General features: G+C 41.9%; 1 protein-coding gene across 1 annotated transcript in view; it reads left to right on the plus strand.

Annotated features, from left to right (window-relative positions):
* The window catches only part of LOC145410975 (ribosome assembly protein METTL17, mitochondrial), a 91,113-nt gene extending 72,253 nt beyond the window's left edge, over positions 1–18,860 (plus strand). The window contains exon 6 of the mRNA XM_080281031.1: positions 18,035–18,860. Coding sequence (XP_080137157.1) covers positions 18,035–18,860 — 826 coding nt within the window. The remainder of the gene's footprint in view (positions 1–18,034) is intronic.
* The last annotated feature ends 291 nt before the right edge of the window (positions 18,861–19,151 follow it).

The raw sequence follows: 19,151 nt of genomic DNA on the forward strand, positions 1-19,151 counted from the left end.
CCTACCACCGGGGAAAGGGCCTAGTGACTGAGTAGGTATGTGGGAAATTGTAAATACAGTAGTAAACTGATTCACATGTTTTTTTTTTTATATACTGTATAAGTGAAAATGTAAGATATTATAAGTTATATCTAGTAAGTGTTTGAAGTAAGTGTTTTATAATAAGTTTTACTATTGCATTGCAATAACTGTTACTGTTTATATTTTTATTTATTTATTTATTTATTTTTTACGTGTCAACTCTGGGCAAAGGCTTCAGGGCCTATTTCTCGGGGGCAGAAGCCAATCCCAAGGCCCAGTAGTCCTCCTAGACCTCCACATGTCACCACTTCGGTGCTAACACCCACCGTCCATATTGAGTACATGCTAGGGCTGTCTCATACAGGACTGGTGTACTGGTATTAGTGGGAGTATTTTTACGACATGTCAGCAGGTCATCTTGAATATCAGGAAATCAGCTTTTTTTAGGAAATTCAAATCCTTATACTGTTCTCTGTCCGAGCCGGGATTCGATCCTGGGTCCATTAGGACTGCAGGCCACCTCTCTACTGATTCAGTCTCCCCCTTTGTGAAACAATGATTGGAAATACCTTGAGTAACCTTATCTAGTACAATGAAAGAAAACCAAAAGTGCATGGGAGAGAAAGAAAATGACCTGGTTGGCTGTAACTAAACTTTTTCCCTCGTTACTTAGAAAGTAATGGTGAATATGTGAGCATTAGCGTATTTGTGATGTGAAGTAGTAATCCCTCTAATATCCGAACGCCCAATATCCGAACATCCCCACTAACCGGACATAATCCTCTTGGGATCCAATATTCCCAAAATGGGCCAAAAACCACAAAAAATTCGAAAAAAATCTGACTTTTTTCCCTCCCATAATTTGAAATTCCCGCCTGGCGCCAAACAGCTGTTACACAATGGTCCCTTCACCCCTTCCTTCCTCCCCCTCCCCCCTCCCCTGTCATGTTGCCATTTGGTATTTTTCATTACCAAGTGTGGGCCTTTTTGGTAATGAAAAATTCGTTTGGTAATGAATTAGAATAATGCATTACCAAATGGATTTTTCACATGTATGAGGATACACAGGATGGAGATGGTGGATTGTTTGCTCTCTCTGATTAATCTGCTACCCTACATAGTGTGAAAATAATCAACATGGTGTTAGTTATAAGGAGAGTGATTACATGTATTTCCACTTGTATATATAATTAGTGAAGAATATATGCTAGCTTTACGAATTTGGTAATGAAAAGTTATATTTGACAATGAAAGTTGAGGAGATTGGTAATGTGGCTGTTGTGATCTGGCAACTCTGTTACCCCACCAACATCAACAGTCACAGCTTAACTCCGATGGAGAGCAGATACTCATAACAGTGCAAGCCACAGATGCTTGTTTTTTGTGAATAAACAGTGAATAAACTGCAATACCTTGCCACTAGAACACACAGGAATTTACAGTGTTGTGCAGTGTTAAGAAATTAGAATTTAGAGTGCAGAGGATTAACTGTGGACTGCAAACTGGCGGTTCAAACCAGTCCAAGAGCAAGGGACTTGTAAGTACCCAGAATGTTTAATATTGTATAAACTCACCTCTAAAACCTCATTTTATGGTTCTTTTGCATTTATTTCAGTCTTTTATGTCCCTTATTGGTGTGATTTGGGTCTTAAATAGGTGCAATGCATGTCCAGAGGGAGTTGTATAGGTGTTTTTCAGAGTTAGGGTCCATAAGTACAAGTCCATAAACTGGGGCCCAATATCCGGACAGGACCACTATCCGGACCTGCCTATGGCTCTATTGATCCGGATATTGGAGGGGTTACTGTACAAAAAATGTAAGTTGTGTATAACATTACTAATATTTTCATGATGCCCCTGATTAGTACAAATTAGTCACAATTTCTGTACACGTAATTACCTCATACTCAACCATACTGCATGAAACAGCCAGAGCATTTACTTCTCAAAGTACAATTACCCGTAATCGTGATATCAAGTACAAATGTAAGTGCCATAGTAAAAGGAAATAATTATAATTGATGCAAGGAGTATGGAAAATAAAGAGCTGTTCTTTTCCCATACATCTACGGGGCATAGTGGCACTATGACACGGGCGGAAAACCCTATGGAAAGCCATATGGAAAGGGTGATGACTCATCCTTACGACGGTGAGTAAAGAAAAGTCCAAAAAGTGGATGGAATATTCCGAGAGGCCGGGCAGTGTACAATCACCACTCTGGTCGGTGCTGCCAGCGCCAGCCATGCCAACGCTAGCCAGCGAGTCCAAGGTCACTGGCAGTGGCACACAACCAGATTAGCTCACCAAAACATGGAAAACCAGTCATCTTTAACTTATCCTTACTCATCGACAGGGCCACCTGGAGACCTTGGGATACTTTCATTTGAAGGAGGAAGAGTTGGTGAGTCTTATGTATACATAATTTTTCCTCTAGCTTTAGTAGTTTGGCAGATATTAGGGTCTAAAGTAAGAATATTTTTCAAAAAATCTCAAAAATTCCCCATAAGGAGGAGTGGGCGATGGTGGGAAACCCCCAGCAGATAAGGGTTAAAATAGCATGACAAAGTTCCCATACTTTGAAAGGTTCTGCTCACAAAGACAGACACTCACGAGTCATGATGGCTGATGGCGGATGGCGCGTGCAGTATGGACAAGCAGAAATCTTCAAAAGTGCTAAGCTTAACTTTAAAACACGCTAAGCTATAGATAAACTGTTCAAATTTTCGCGCTAAATTGGACTTCAAAACGTGCTAGAAATAGGAGAAAGTCTAATTGTTATTGGTGCTAATTTACAGTATTATGAAAAGCACTAGATCTAGTGCCAAATTGGCAACTACGAGCACACGGGTACCATTGATGTGCTGACGACCCCATCACTGGTGCTGATTGGCTCATCACATGTGCCAGAAGAGTAGAGAACTTTTGTAATGGGACTATTTATGAAAACTGCCAAAAGACCAGAAATACTGAAAGACCAGATACTGAATGAGAGGACTTTTACTGTAGACTGAAATTTGTTTGCTTGCAGCAGCAGTAGTAGTAGGAAGCTAAGTAACAGCGTAATAGTCTATTCTATGACATCTGTTGCTGTAGTATCTTTTGCAACTGACACCACAATCAGAACATTAGAGCTGTAAAACTTGGTAGTGCTCTGATGAATGTCACACATTCCCAGCTGACAATGATCAGCATTCAGACGATGGTGAACCGATTCAGATTTTATTGAGTGTTGACAGTGGAGCATCGTCGAACTAGTCAGTAGGTCTTATGTCCTGTTACGGAAGAAACTGAGCCTTCTTAGTTTGAGTTTAATGCTTACTTTCACCTTGAAATTTAGTGTTAAAGTGATTACAGATACAGTCAGGGCACATATATCACGGGTTTGTTAGTCATAGTTTTCTAATTCACGGTACTTTTCCAGCCAAAGTGTGATTGCTTTGTACGTTGTGGTAACCAGTTTGATAGCCCTGGTTGCTACGGTCACTGTCTCAAGTGACTCATTTCTGAGGAGTTTTCCAGGTCATGGCGTCATTTACGCTAGTTGTGGCCGGCAGCCAGTCATATTCAAACATGACAAGCCAGTCACAGTACAGTACTTTCCACCCACGTTAACAGCAAGCAGGCGCACTAGTCCACCCTGTTGTCCCTACTACAATGACACTTGCTTCTTGCTGAGAGGCCACAGTTTCCCTCAAACCTGGGAACCCCTCCCACTACCCCATCCACTTAAGCATTGTCGTCAGTCAGAGTAAGGTAAGAACCTTACAGTATTGTTTAGTCCCATTAAATACATGCATTACATACTGTTTTGAAGGGTGTTAGTATTCACTGGGGACTAGTGACTAGTTCAATGGTGAGACAATTCTGATTATCTGATAATTTTCTCCTTCTGATACTGATACCGATATTAACCCCTTAACCGTGGGGTGTCACTTTTGTGACGCTTGGGAGCAAGGGATCATACCGCGGGGCGTCACTTTTGTGGATCTGTGTTATTTTGAAATCGCCCGGGCTTTCAAGTGGTGGCTTGTATCATCTATCGGTACTGCCAATGTCCAACACTAGTCAGCACTACTAATCTCATCTGTACTCCCATCCATTGTTGACAATTTAGCCATTTCTCCCCGTTCTTGACTCCCCTCCATTACCCTATCCTCTCACCTGCCTGGCCATGCTACGCTAAGTAAATCTTCCCTGGAATTTTTCACTGATTTCATCCATTGAAATAAGCCCTGTGCCCTATTCTTATACCAACTAATATATACAAGAAAGAATAAAGTGAGAGTACCATACACCTAGAATTGGCTAATTATCACCTGACAACACCTGACGTGCACTCGTTCGCTAATTTTCGCTGTTTATTTCCCCTTGAAATATGCCGTATAATCCATTTTCGTAATAAAAGTATATATAAGAAAGGAAGAGAGAAGCCTAAGTGATATTTACATGCACTTGGAACTACCTAATTATTGCAGGCCACCACACTGTATTCTACGCTAAGTAAATCTTCCCTGGAATTTTCCACTGATTTCATCCATTGAAATAAGCCCTATGCCCTATTCTTATACCAAATAATACTGTATATACAAAAAAGAAATAAGGTAAGTGATAGTGCCATACACCTGGAATTGGCTAATTATCACCTGTCAACACCTCAAGTGCACACGTTTGCTAATTTTCGCTGTTTATTTCCCCTTGAAATATGCTGTACTGTATAATCTATTTTCGTAATAAATATACATATAAGGAAGGAAGGGAGAAGCCTAAGTGATATTTACATTCACCTGGAACTACCTAATTTATTATGTATTGTCTTGGTTTCCTGCCAATCATTTCATTGCTGTGTATTAGCAGGTCTCACAAGGGTAATGTTGGTAGTATTGCACTCACCCTAGCCAGGTGGCAGGAAGCCACCACTATCAGTTCACCGTCGTCTTTCAAGGTGAAGGTACGTCTGATTCGCTTCTGCTAACTTCCGCTGCTTTTTAGCCCCATGCAAAGGGCCCTGTGACCTCTACCTCCTACTAAACCTCGTGTGGAGAGAGGTAAAGGGCTGACAATTGATAAAGAGTGACTACGATCTTTCTATTGAGTAAAACAGTAAAATTTCTTCAGTTGATGTATTTTCTGCCATCACTGGCCTCAGTACTAACAAGGCATATGGGCCTTATGGGGTCCCTCCTGTTGTTCTCAAGAACTGTGCTTCTGTGCTTACACCCTGCCTAAGGCAAACTCTTTCGCCTTTGTCTGTCAACTTGTACTTTTCCTTCTTGCTGGAAGTTTGCTCTCATTCAGCCAGTCCCAAAGAAGGGTGACCACTCCCAACCCTCCAACTATCGTCCAATTGCTTTAACGTCCTGTATTTCAAAAGTTTTTGAGTCAATTCTCAATAGAAAAATTTTAAGGCATCTTTCCTATCACAACCTTCTTTCCGATCGTCAGTATGGGTTCCGTCAGGGACGCTCCACTGGCGATCTTCTCACCTACCTTTCAGACTCCTGGTCATCCTCTTTCGGGACTTTGGTGAAAGCTTTGCCATTGCACTTGACATCTCAAAGGCTTTCGATCGAGTCTGGCATAAATCTTTAATTTCCAAACTGTCCTCCTACGGTTTCTATCCTTCTATCTGTGCCTTCATTGCTAGCTTCCTTTCTGGTCGTTCTATAGCCGCTGTTGTAGACGGCCATCGTTCTTCTCCTAGATCTATCAACAGTGGTGTTCCTCAGGGCTCTGTCCTATCACCAACTCTCTTCCTTTTATTCATCAATGATCTTCTAAGCTGCACATCTAACCCTATCCACTCATATGCTGATGACTCCACCCTTCACCTTTCCATTCGGTTCCCGCAACGCCCATCTCAGCAGTTGCTTCAACAAACAAGGGATGAGGCTATGGCACACCTAATGTCTGACTTGGCTCGTATCTCTGACTGGGGTAAAAATAATATGGTTGTTTTTAATGCATCTAAGACTCAGTTCTTACACCTATCAACCCGACAAAATCTTCCACAGGTATGCCCATTAATGTTTAATAATATTCAGCTTAATCCTGGATCATCCTTGAACATGCTTGGGGTTTCATTTACTCGGGACTTATCTTGGAAAGATCATATTACATCTCTAGTAAAATCTGCTTCCAAGAGATTGGGTGTGCTAAGCCGACTCCGCTCTTTCTTTACCCCTGCACAATTGTTGACTCTATACAGGGGTTTTATCCGTCCCTGTGTGGAGTACAAGTCTCATGTGTGGGGAGGCTCCCCACATACAGCCCTTCTTAATAGGGTGGAGTCGAAGGCTTTTCGTCTCATTAACTCTCCTCCTCTTACTGACTCCCTTCAACCTCTGTCACTTCGCCGCACTGTTGCATCTTTATCTCTTTTCTATCGCTACTTTAATGGTCACTGCTCCTCTGAACTGTCTGCCTGCATTCCTCCACCTCTACGACGGGCGCTTAGCACCCATCTGGCAGCAAACTCTCATCCCTTTTCTGTCCAACTCTCTAATGCAAGAGTTAACCGTTACTCCCAGTCTTTCATTTATGCAACTGGTCAGCTCTGGAACTGTCTCCCTCTGTCTGTATTTCCTGCTGCCTATGATCTCCAGTCTTTCAAACGCAGTGTGTCCAGGCATCTCAAAATGATCGGATCTTGAATTTGGCTCTCTATTGTATTTTGTTTTTCTCTTGGAGGGAACTGTTACTGCGGGCTCATGGCCTTTGGTTCCTTCTTCCTCGCATTAAAAAAAAAAAAAAAAAAAAAAAAAAAAAAAAAAAGTGGAATTGTATACTGTATATTGTACTGTAATGTGTAAACAGCAAGTGAAAGCAATGAATGTAAATATACGTGAACAGTGGAAAATAGTTTTATAAGTTACTTCAAGTGACAGTGCATAACACAGTGTAAATAAAATGGAAATGGAAATACTGTAATGTAAATGAAATAGAGAACGTAAATAGAAACGTAAATGAGTGGTATTATAAGAATACAAGTATATACCCTAGGAGTAATGAAAGTGAAAGTTTCACTCTAGCATTTATGAATTCTGTGAGTTATGAGAGTGAAGGTGAAAGTGACATTCACTCTCAATGTTAGTATACAGGACGAGAAAGTGAATGCTACGTATTTTACTGAAAGAAATTGAATGCCTACAGTGACAATAAACTACTGTTACTGAAGGAAACTTATGGATAAAGACTTTTGATATATATAAGTGTTATATAGTAATAGAAATATAAACTGTGAGTGTTTTTATGAATAATAAATGACAGAACACTAGCGGCGAACTAGCGCAAGTGGGAAGGTCATACGCCCTCGTAATTTTCATTGCTTTCACAGTGTTTTTTTTTTTTTTGGAGTATTGATTCCAAACTATTTGAGAATCGTAGAATAGTGTTTCTAGTGATAATATCAGGCTGTGGTAATCATATTACGGGTTGTTGGGAAGTGTAACATGGAGACTTTGTTACCCAACTTCAGAGGTCTCCACAAGCCCTACAGTACTCGATGAAGGCTCAACAAACACCCCAGGAGAAAGCTGAAGGTATGTGCCATAAGCATATATGATTTTAATATTCTAGGACTAATAACTGAGTTTTGGCAAATATTTTTAGAGAGTCTATCGGAGCGCGAATATGCCTGCGGGAGCTGCAAGAAAAAGCAAAACAAGCCCGCGGTTAAAGGGTTAATCAGCTTTTGCTTACCAGTTTACAACACTACATAGTGCCAGCATCTTGTCTTCCATGAGTCGCTCTGCTTTCCACTTCTTTATTAAATTTGCCCCCTGCCCCTCCCCCTTTTTCTTCTGCATCAAGGGACTTAACTCATTCACCAGTTTAGTTCTTCATTACTTTCATTATTCACTAGCACATTACACTGAGAGTGACCTTTTTCAACAGTGACAACTCTTGTCTACATTTGTTTTCAAACCATGCCACTCTATCTATCTGTTGCCAGATGCCTCAATCCCGTTCGGGGTGGTCACAAACAAATCGCATCCACGTCGCCCTGTTCCCCGCCATTTCACTGCCCTGCTCCCAACTTACACCCCCCTCTCTCATATACCTCTCCATCCCATCCCTCCATCTCATCCTCGGCCTCCCCCTCCCTCTTCCCCCCTCCACCTCACTCACATACACTCTCTTCGTCAGTCATTCACCCTCCATCCTCTCCACATGGCCAAACCATGTCCGTGTATTCCTCCTAACGTTTCCTATCACATCCATATCCACATCAGAACGCTCCTTTATATCCTCATTTGTCAGCTTGTCTCTCCATGTGACTCCACAGGCTTCTCTTAAATTACTCATTTCCACTGCTCTCACTCTTGACTTGTGTCCTTCCAGCAACGCCCAAGCTTCACTTTCATACGTTAGAGTTGGTATTACAATACTGTCATGTAGTAACTTTTCACTTCCATGCTCACTTCCCTGCTTCTTAACACTGCTTTCAAGGAACCAGCAACCTTTCTTCCCTGCTGTACCCTTTCAAGCACTTCACCCTCCAAATCTCCATCCTTACCCATCACACTACCCAAGTACTTAAACGTACTCACATTTTCCAATTCCTCACCATCCAACCTCACTGTACATTCACTGACTTCACCTCTCTCAAAGACCATCACTTTACTCTTCCCTACATTCACCTTTAGATTCCGTTTCTTACACACTCTCCCAAACTCATCCACCAAGCCTTGCAGTTCACCTTCGTCTTCACTCAACAACACAGTATCATCTGCAAACAACAGTACAGGGAGTTTCCAAACACTACCCTCTCTCACCAGGGCCACTCCAACATCCACTACCCTACCTTTTACCTCTTTTATTACCCCATCCATGTACAGATTGAACAACCATGGAGACATGAACACATCCCTGTTTCAACCCAACCTTCAAAGAGAAAAACTCACTCAGTTCACCATCCACACGCACTGCAACCATAGCACCATCATACATACTCTTCACGGCATTCAGCAATTTCCCATCTACTCCATATATTCTTAATACTTTCCACAATCCCTGTCTATCCACCCTGTCATATGCTTTCTCCAAATCCATGAAAGCCGCATACAACTTTTTTCCTTTCTCTAGAAACTTTTCCACTAAAGATCTAAGAATGAATATCTGATCTACACAACCTCTTCCCTTCCTAAAGCCTCCCTGTTCTTCTCCAACTAATTCCTCTGTTCTTTCTCTAACACTGTCAATAAGTATCCTACCATACACTTTTCCTATTATACTAAGAAGACAAATGCCCCTATGATTACCACACACTTCTTTTTCCCCTTTTCCTTTGTACAAGGGAATAATTATACCTGACATCCAATCCTCCGGGACTCTACGTTCCTCCCAGGCCAATCTGCAGAATTTACACATCCATTCTACTACTATCTCTCCCCCATGCTTCAGGATTTCACCACACACTTCATCAATTCCTGGGGCTTTCCCCAATTTAAGTTTCTTCACTGCTTCCACAACTTCTATCCTACTGATTTCCATGCCACTCATAGATTTATTTAAAAAAAAAAAAAAAAAAAAAAAAAAAAAACTGCAAAGATCCTGTTCACTAGTAAGAAAAGTGATATCTTCTGTGTCCAGTATATGTGAGACACTCCAACCCTCATCATTCATCACCAGCCTCTCTTTTAATTTCACCTCCTTGAAACTGTAAATGAAAATGCAGCAACAAGAAATATATCTGATGTATTATTGACTCGATCAGTAAAATGTGGGTTACAGTATAATATTCCAACTAGTAATATGAAAATGTATGCCAGGAGATGCACTGTAGTGAACTTGTACGGATAATATAAGAGTACTGTTTTCATGTTACTGAAATTAGTACAGTACATAGTTTATGATTTTTATCTTTTAAAGGTATGTTAATTAATTATCTGGGTATTGTTTATTTTGTTATGCACGTATCTGTAAGCATTTATTGTAGTCCTAGGATTTTGTTGCATTACTAACTTTACTATTGTCACATTGGCCCTTATTTTGGTTAACAGAGGGATCCTATCATTACCTCTGACAGACAGTATCCATGAATAGCTAATACTCCAGCAGCTTATATACTTACACACCATACATACAGTACATAATAAGGTAATCTGAAAAGCAGTGTTCTGTGCTTACATGAGTCAGCCTTTTTTATGTGATGATTACTTTCCAGCACGTGCTGTCCCTGGCAGCGTTACGATCAAGTCACGTAACTTACATCTTATTACCTTATAGTTCTCCTTCATTGACCCACTGGAGCTTTCCCATAAGCATTCAGATCTGCACAGTGCTCAACCCAGTTACATGTTCCCTCCTTATATCTAAATCATCTCAGTCTACCGAACGGAGAGCCCTTCCGTTGTCAGGAAGTGCAACTGCCCTTGAAATTTCTGTCATTTTTTACTCGCACTGTAGAGATAGCATTCAGCAGCTTCCCTGCAATGAATAACAAAACTCTCAGACCCCAAAGAGCTCCATCCACTGTGGTAATCTCTTCCGGTCTTGAATGGGCCATACAAGGCCGGAGTGGTTGCATAATGCATTCAACTTTTCACACCACCTCATCTTGTATGTTTCCATCCTCCACAAGCAGCACACAAATTGAAGTTACAGCCATCCCTCCTCTGTTTTTATCACAAGGCCATTGAGCAGTCTTTGCCATTGTGTCTGTCCAGTTCACTAATAATAATGTTTGTTTTCCCTATACCTACTCTCAGACCCATAGCGTTCATACCCTGCTTCCGTTTCTTAGCCTTCTTCACCATCCCTTTATTGCTGTCAGCAGTTAGTACCATATTGTCTACATATATCTATCCCCATAGCTACATGGATCTGAAATCCAGCAAAATTTACTGTTGTTGTTGCTTAACCCGTCTGTCTGGCTGAGAAGACATATTAACTGCAGGTAAGCAGCTACCACTATGGGGTTGTCCCATAGGTTTCCTACACTTTTGATATAGTGTCGACATCTTTAGTGTGGCTTGAGCTGTGCAATGCTCCATTATGTGTGTTATTATATGTTGTGCGGCCTGTTCTGCAAGTGGGACACAAGGCATCTCTAATTCCATCCAATAAATATCTACTCTGTTAACTGAGGAGGGCCGGGTGATGTCCTGATCTGAGCCTAGCTCAGTGAACTTGATCGTCTGTGCATAAGGAAACCTCTGATGGGTGGATGGCAGGAGTGGGGGCTTGTTCTGTCATGTTATGATTGAGGCATTGATTTCCCTGTGCACGGAATGAGTTATGAGCAGACCCTCATTTTTCAGTGAACTTGTATGCAGTGAATCACTTATATGACAATTTAGAAGCCAGGACCTTTTTTGATATATGATAGCATTTTTGTTTTTATGATCATTATGATCCTATACAAAAAGCCTCACTGGCTATTTTCGTGTATACGATTGTCGACATGCAAGCTTATTAGTCATTTGATTGTTCCAAGATAGTCCTTAAACTCACTGTTGGGTGTGTCAGTGTCAGTGATGGAACGATAGTGTGGTATTGAGTTCAAGTAGCATGTGAAATGTTGTGCAGTGAAATATTGTACTGGTAACTTCCAGCTTAAGTGAGCCAGAAGGTAAGTTTTAGATGTATATTTGGTGGTGAGTAGCAAGTTAAAGTGTAGTGAAGTGAAAAAACTACCAGCTCCGGTGAGTTGGAAACTTGTTTTTAGACTTCATTGGATGGGTGACCCTTAGCCAAAAACATATCCCCATTAAACCCATGTTATAGTTGACTCGATATATGATAAATCTTTATGTGATGGACTTTTTTTCAAATGCATCCTCGTCATAGAACAAGGGTATGCTTTATGTGTTTCCTTATTGACAGTATCAGAGTGTGTGGAAGTGGCATGTGTTGTGATTGTTTTATTTGCCTAGTTGTGTTGTGTGGCACTACCAAATAATGACAGGAATGCTGTGTGGTATCATAGGCTGCTGCATTAGAACTGTGTGTCTCCATTGAGATATTCTTTAACAAAGAGGACTTCATTTTCAAAGTGTTAGTGAGCTGTGGGAGTAGTTTTGGTGCAGTCAGTGATAATGCATATAATGCAGTGTCTGAGTGGTTAGCATCACTGACTATGAATCTGCCAGCCAGTTAGTGTCAGGGTTCGATTCCTGATGTGGGCAGCTGGCATCGCTCGACTCAGGTGTCCATCCACTCTTTTTGAGTTGGCAGGTAACTTGAGTACCTAGGGTAACACCTAGGGGAGGTAACTGTGGTAACCTGGATGTAGCAGTGGCCATGTATCACAGGACATTGAGTGAAAAACCTGTCACAGACTCAGAGGCTTAAGTTACATAGGTGAGCATTGGAGCTAAACACCTCATGGCATCTGCCTCCACCTGTACTTTACCTTTTTTGGTCTGCAAGGTGTTTAATAGGATGGGGGCCCTTTCTGGAATGACATAGACATCACTGATCAGATATGTTTGTTAACTAGGAAACGTGCTTCTTTTTGTTGCACAAGGTCTTTCCCTGTAAGTGCCCTGAATGCACTGAGTCCAGGGGTGCACAGCCTCTTGATGTCTAGTATGTGGTTCATAAAGGTGAGTCCAGTATCTTATTTTACTCCATGTATCTTGGAAGGGGTCTGTGGCTCGGGTACATTGTTAAATGTTATTTTAGGGGTTTACTTTTGCTGCATGATTGCTACTGGAGATGAGTGTGGTGGTGGATTTAGCTGGAGCGATCTTTGGTCCTTGACCCATGTCAGAAGTGTGTTGAGGTAGTCTTGTTGCAGTGTGCAGGCTGTGTCTATAATGTAATGACTAAATGTTAGGGTAATGTCATCTGCATATGAGGCAGTTTTTGTGGGCAGTGAAGACCTGGGAATATGCATCTATAGATTAAAAAGTGTAGGTGAAAGAACAGAGCCCTGTAGAACTCCATTAAGGAAGTTACTGTGCTTATGATGACTTGCCCTGGAGTGTAACATGTGCTTGTTCACCAGTTAAGTAGTTGGCTAGCCACCATTTGGCTTTCTTCTTGCCTGTATTGTAGATTTCGTTGGGTTGATGACCATCAAAGACTTTACTAATGTCTGTTGTTGTATGAAGTGTACATTGTGCAGATCTTGTGGAATTGATGTCAGGTACTTAATGCATGAGGTTGGCTTGTAAGGTGCTTGTGGATTATAGGACCCTAAAGCTGTGTTGTGAGGGAGCAAGGGGGACATGAAATATGGCTTTGTCAAGAATTAGGCATTCACTTATCTTGGATGGCATGCTAAATAGTGTTGTGGATTTGTATGAAGAAGGGTGTGTTGGATCTTTGCTTGGTTCAGGTATAGATGATAATGATTGCTTCATGTTTCCAAATGTTGAGAGTGTTTCAGTATGCATATGATTATACCCTATTTGATTGACCTGTGCACCAGAGATGTATGGAGCAAGTAGGGTGTGTTCCCGGCTGCTGATTGGCTGCTGATGATGTAAATCTACAGCATTTCTTATTTTAACACATACTGTCTATATTTATATTTGTAAATTGCTCTGTGGTAGGTGGGGGCGCTCACCATCCACTCACTCAAAGTAGTGCTGCTCTCGGGTGTCTGCCCTTTCCTCTCCATCCTTCTTTCCTTCCATTCCCTTCTGTCTTTCTTTCCTTGTCCTTCTGCCTACGTGTGACTTTACACTCCCTCTTGTCTTTCTTTCCTTCATTCTTTCCACTTCCTTCAGCCTATTGGTGACTCTACACTAAGTGACAAGCCAAATGGTTTCCTGGGCACCAGGGAACCATTTACTACGCTGGGTGGTAACCATATAACCAAATTTTGGCGCCTGGTGGTTTAGTGGGTAATTATTGCGCTCCAGTCGGATTGAGCCGGTGAAGGTTTATATCCAAGGGGTGGTTGGGGTTGATTGCTCATGTAATGCCACTTGGGGATGAGTGAGGCTGGTCACTCTTATCTTAAATGTTAGGACCAACTGCCTAGCCTTGGGCTCCTACATTCCTCATGGGGCGACATAGGATTGGATGATGGATGGATGGATGTAAATTGCTTGCAATATAAGCTGCCAGTTTAAATATGTAATAATTTCCAAAGCTGAAGTGGTCAAAATTTGCATTAAAACTGTACCATTATCCATCCATCCATCATCCAATCCTATGTTGCCCCATGAGGAGCATAGAAGTCGGGTGCTAGGCATGTTGGTCCTGACATTTAAGATGAGAGTGACCAGCCTCACTCATCCCCGGGTGGCATTACGTGAACAATAAACCCCAACCATCCCTTGGATATAAACCTTCACTGGCTCAATCCAATTGGGGTGCCATAATTCCTCACTAAACCACCAGGTGCCAAAATTTGGTTATATGGTTAACACCCAGCATAGTAAATGGTTTCCTGGTGTACAGGAATGAAAAAAAATTAAAGTTGATTGTAGAGTTTTTTAAAACTGTGAGTGATGTTTGAAGTAAATTATCCACCCATGGTGTACACCTGTGTCTGCATGTTTCACTACATCTGCCCACAGTGTACACCTACATCCACGTGTTGCACTGTAATACGTCTTTTTTTTTTTTAATGTGCCCGACTCTGGGCAAAGGCTTCAAGGCCTATTTCTTGGGGACAGTGACCTATCCCAAGGCCCAGTAGTCCTCCTACACCTCCACATGTCACCGTCCATATTGAATACATGCTAGGGCTGTCTCATACAGGACTGGTGTATTGGTATTAGCGGGGGTATTTTTACGACATGTCGGCGGGTCATCTGGTACATCAGGAAAGTCTGCTTTAGGAAATTCAAATCCTTAAACTGTTCCCTGCCCCAGCCGGGATTCGATCCTGGGTCCATTAGGACCGCAGGCCGCCTCTCTACCGATTCAGCCACCGCCTCCCCCTAATTCAGCCACCGCCTCTAATCAGCTGACTGAGGCATTTACATTAATGACATCATCGGCGACCAATCAGCAGCTGTGAATCAAACACACCCTACTCACCCCATACATCTCAGGTGCACAGGGCAATCAAATAGGATATAGTTAGTTATATTGATGAGGGCTTGGATGCTGTGTGGTTGTATGTGTTTCAGATGTTACTGATGCCATCCATCCCTGTGTTTGTAGAGTTCTTTGTTTTCATGATAATGTTACAGGTCTGTTCTGGAGTAAAAAGGGGGTATAGTGTGGGTGAATGGAAAGGATTATCTGTGCAGAGAAGATTGTACTGTATTTCTGAAAGGAATGTTTGTGTAGTGATCCATGAGTATGTTTACAGTACTGTACCATACTTATTATTTGTAACAAGGGATGTGTTGGGTGCTGGAAGTGACAATGGTGTGGGTCTTGGAGGTGTTTGTTTGTGATTAAGTGATGCTTTTGTAGAGCCAAGAGAGGTCTGTGGAGTGGTTGAATATTATTACCAAGGCTTTTCAGTTTCGTTTTCTTTGTTAATTTTGGTCAATTTTTTAGGTTCATTGTTGGAACCTTGTGATGGTGTCTTGTGTGTGTGAGAGAGGGGGGTTGTATTTTGAGTGAATTATGTTGTTTTATGAGGAAAGCAATCTCCTCTATAAAGTTTGGGTTGTTGTAGTCTTCTGTTGCCTTGTGGAATATGGTGTTTGTCTGCATTAAATATGATGTTAAGTTTTGTAATGTGCTAGTCAGTGTTGGTGATAGATGTGTTGCTGAGTGTGCAGAAGGGTTGTTGTGTTTCTTTGGTGATTTTGTCCAATCTGCTTTCTTGGAGTTGGTGTAAGTGATGTGTTTTTGCACTGTTTTGGAGTGTTTTCTTGTGGAAATAATGATATGGGGGTGATCTGCAGGGATTTTAGGTTCCATTTGCCAGGCGGTGGCATGTGAGAGTGGGCAGAGTGCAGTATCTGAGGAAGAGGGGGAGAAGAGTGCTTGGTGTGGGATGTAGGTACAGTCCAGCCTCGTTCTACGAATTCTCGTTGTGATAAATTACCACAATGATAATTCAAAAGTTATACCCCATCTTGGTATAATGTAAAAAAATTAATTGTGATTATGCTAGATCGACATTATTGACGGCCGCCACCGAGAATCTTGTGTGGATGGAACGATGCATGCAAGCCAAGATGGCCGGTCAGTGTTTACATTGGCTGTGATCATTGCCATTCATTCAGCCTTGTGCATGAAAGGCCACTGAAACACCATTGTTATTGCCAAAGAACAGTGCACATGCATAACAAATAGTGGAGTGTGCGGTATTAAGTGAAGAGATACCTTTTTGTGTGTGAAATACTGAAACTTGTAACTTGGAAATCGTGTCAGCCTTTCTTAACCATCATCCCCATAATGGACCTCTACTCAGCTGACTGAGCCAAGTCTCCCAGTGTTTACATTGGCTGTGATAGTTTTCATTCATTCTATTTGGGCATGAGAAGCCACTGAAACACCATTGTTATTGGCAGATAACAGTGCAAGTGCTGAACAAATACTGCAGTGTGCAGTATTAGGTGAAGTGATATCTTTTTGTGTGTGAAATACTGAAATTTGTGACTTGGAAATTGTGTCAGCCATATGTACAGACCCACACCATAATGGGCCTCTAATCAGCTGACTGAGGCAAGTGTTTCCATTTCCTGTGATCATCTGCTTTTTGTTTTATTTTGTGCATGAAAGGCCACTGAAACACCATTGCAATTGCCAAATAACAATGTAAGTGCTTAACAAATAGTGCAGTGTGTGATATTAAGTGAAGTGATTTCAAATGTAACATATGGAAGTGAAGCTTGGACCTTGTTAGGAGGACACAAGTCAAGAGTGAGAGCAGTGGAAATGAGTTATTTGAGAGGAGCATGTGGAGTTACATGGAGAGACAGACTGATAAGTGAGGAAGTGAAGGAGCATTGTGGTGTGGATGTGGACGTGATAGAAAGTGTGAGGAGACATGCATTGAAGTGGCTTGGTGGATGGAAAGTGAGGAGTGTGTATGTGAGTAAGGCGGAGAGAGGGAGAGGGAGGGGGAAGCCAAGGATGAGATGGAAGGATGGCATGGAGAGATATACGAGAGAGGGAGGTGTGAGCTGGGAGCATGGCAGTGAAATGGTCGGGGACAGGGCGACATGGAGGCAATTTGTTTGTGGCCACTTCTTATGGGATTGAGGCGTCTTGCAATAGATAGACAGATAGATACCATATCTTTTTGTGTGGAGTTATCATCCAGGACTCCAGGCCCTCCAACTGTCTCCCAGCTGCAAGGGAGGACCCTGGGTGATGACTCTTACCAGCTTAGGACAAACTTCAGGTGAATAGCAGAGTTTTCATTTTGGGGGGGCCATTTTAGGCTTCGTGGTTGAGGTCACCTTTCCCAACCCCATTGGACCCATGTTATATCAACCTCGTTATGTGATAATTCATTATGCAGTGTGTTGAAAAGTATAAGTATCCTGAAATGTTTTGACTAGGAGAGTGACATTGAGTGAGGTGCTGGGGGGAGGTGGAAGAAGACCAAAAGGATAAGTGGAGGGACAGGGTGGAGAGATATAGGAATGAGGATGGTGTGAGGTGGAGGGTGGGTAACCTGGTGCTGGAGAACAGGGTGACATGGAAAGGATTTATTCATGGCCACACCCTCCAGGATTAACCTGTTAACTGCTGTATACAGCCTGGGCTGTTCCAAGTGCGACTGCTCAATACAGCCCTGGCTGTGCAGGGTGAATTTCGAATATAGTGCCATGGTGACCAAGGCCGACCCATGCAAGCATGTTTTAGCCTTCAAAACCAAAACCAAAACTGAAAAAGAAAATGAAAAGCATACATTCCAATAGGGAATCAGACATTTCGATGTTCATCCATGGCTTTACCAAGGTAAATATCGAGCTAATATTTCATTACTAAATACTTTGGCATGTGTTCTCTCAATTCCTGAGACAAAATTTGGCCTTTGGGAAATTTCATTTTTACCTGTATGTCTGCGCACCACGGATGCCTCCAAATAACCGCCATGCACAGTTAACGGGTTAAGGATATGGCTGTAGGTAGACAATGTTGTCATATGTCATTATAATTACTGTAAAGTACAGTACTTTTATTTCATTCCAGGGCTGTTGATGAAGTTTGGAGAGAAGCATGCAAGGAGGTGGTATGTGTTGATGCCAGTGCAGACATGAACAGCCTAGCAGACAGATTACTGCGTGGGGGCCACCCAGATAGTCCTCGAAAAGTGCGAGAAGCTGGAACATTTTTCAAGCAGTTCCTCCCCCAGTCAGATACACTTAAATACAGCATTGTACTCTCCTCCAGATCGTTATTTGAATTGCCCAACATGGAGTCCAGGCTAAAAACAGTAGATATTCTGTGGCGAAAAACTTCTGGCTATTTGGTGATTGTTGAAGCAGGAACTAATGCAGGATACAAGCTTGTTCAGGAAGCTCGTGACTATGTGTTGAGTTTGTGTCAGCAAGCCAGGGAAAAAGGAGAGGCTCATGCTGAAGGTTATGTTTTTTCACCTTGTCCACATGATAACTTTTGCCCACGATTCTTTGATGGCACAAATATTCCTTGCAACTTCAGTGTGACGTACAGACCATTCACTTTTGGTAACCACAAAATCCCATCCAAAGATCTGTTCAGCTATATTGTACTTAGGAGAGGAACGAGAGAGGGGAATAGTGAGGAAAAATGGCCAAGACTGGTTCAGGAACCACTGATGCGAACAAGACATATTATCTGCCGCACCTGCACCAGCTATGGAAAACTTCAAGAGTTGACAGTTACTAAGCGAAGGCATGGAAGTGAGTGCTACAGGGTGTGCAAGAACTCTAGATGGGGAGACTTGTTGCCTGTGATAGTACCAGACAGAAATCACACACGGGAATCAGACTTCCATGACAGTGATGAAACAAATGAAACAAAGTCACACCACTGAACTTAGATTTTTTTTTTTTTTTCTTTTTTCCCTTTTCCATCAATGGGCAGTTGTTGTACTTTGGAAGAGAAAGTTAAGGCTTTTCATACACTCACAGGCCCATATTCTCGATATTTTAGGAGCCTTGTTGGCTCCTCTTTCTTAACCCCCCCCCCCCCCCCACATGGTATGTTGATATTTTCATTAAAAAAAAAAAAAAAAAAAAAAAAATCCAATCTGTTGATATCGTAAAAAATGAACAGAAAATGTAGGTTCTTGATGATAAATCTATCACTAAGAAAAGGTGTTGAT

Source organism: Coenobita brevimanus, chromosome 87 (assembly GCF_032717465.1).
Source record: "Coenobita brevimanus isolate Jiangsu-jjx chromosome 87, ASM3271746v2, whole genome shotgun sequence".
Classification (NCBI taxonomy): Eukaryota; Metazoa; Arthropoda; class Malacostraca; order Decapoda; family Coenobitidae; genus Coenobita; species Coenobita brevimanus.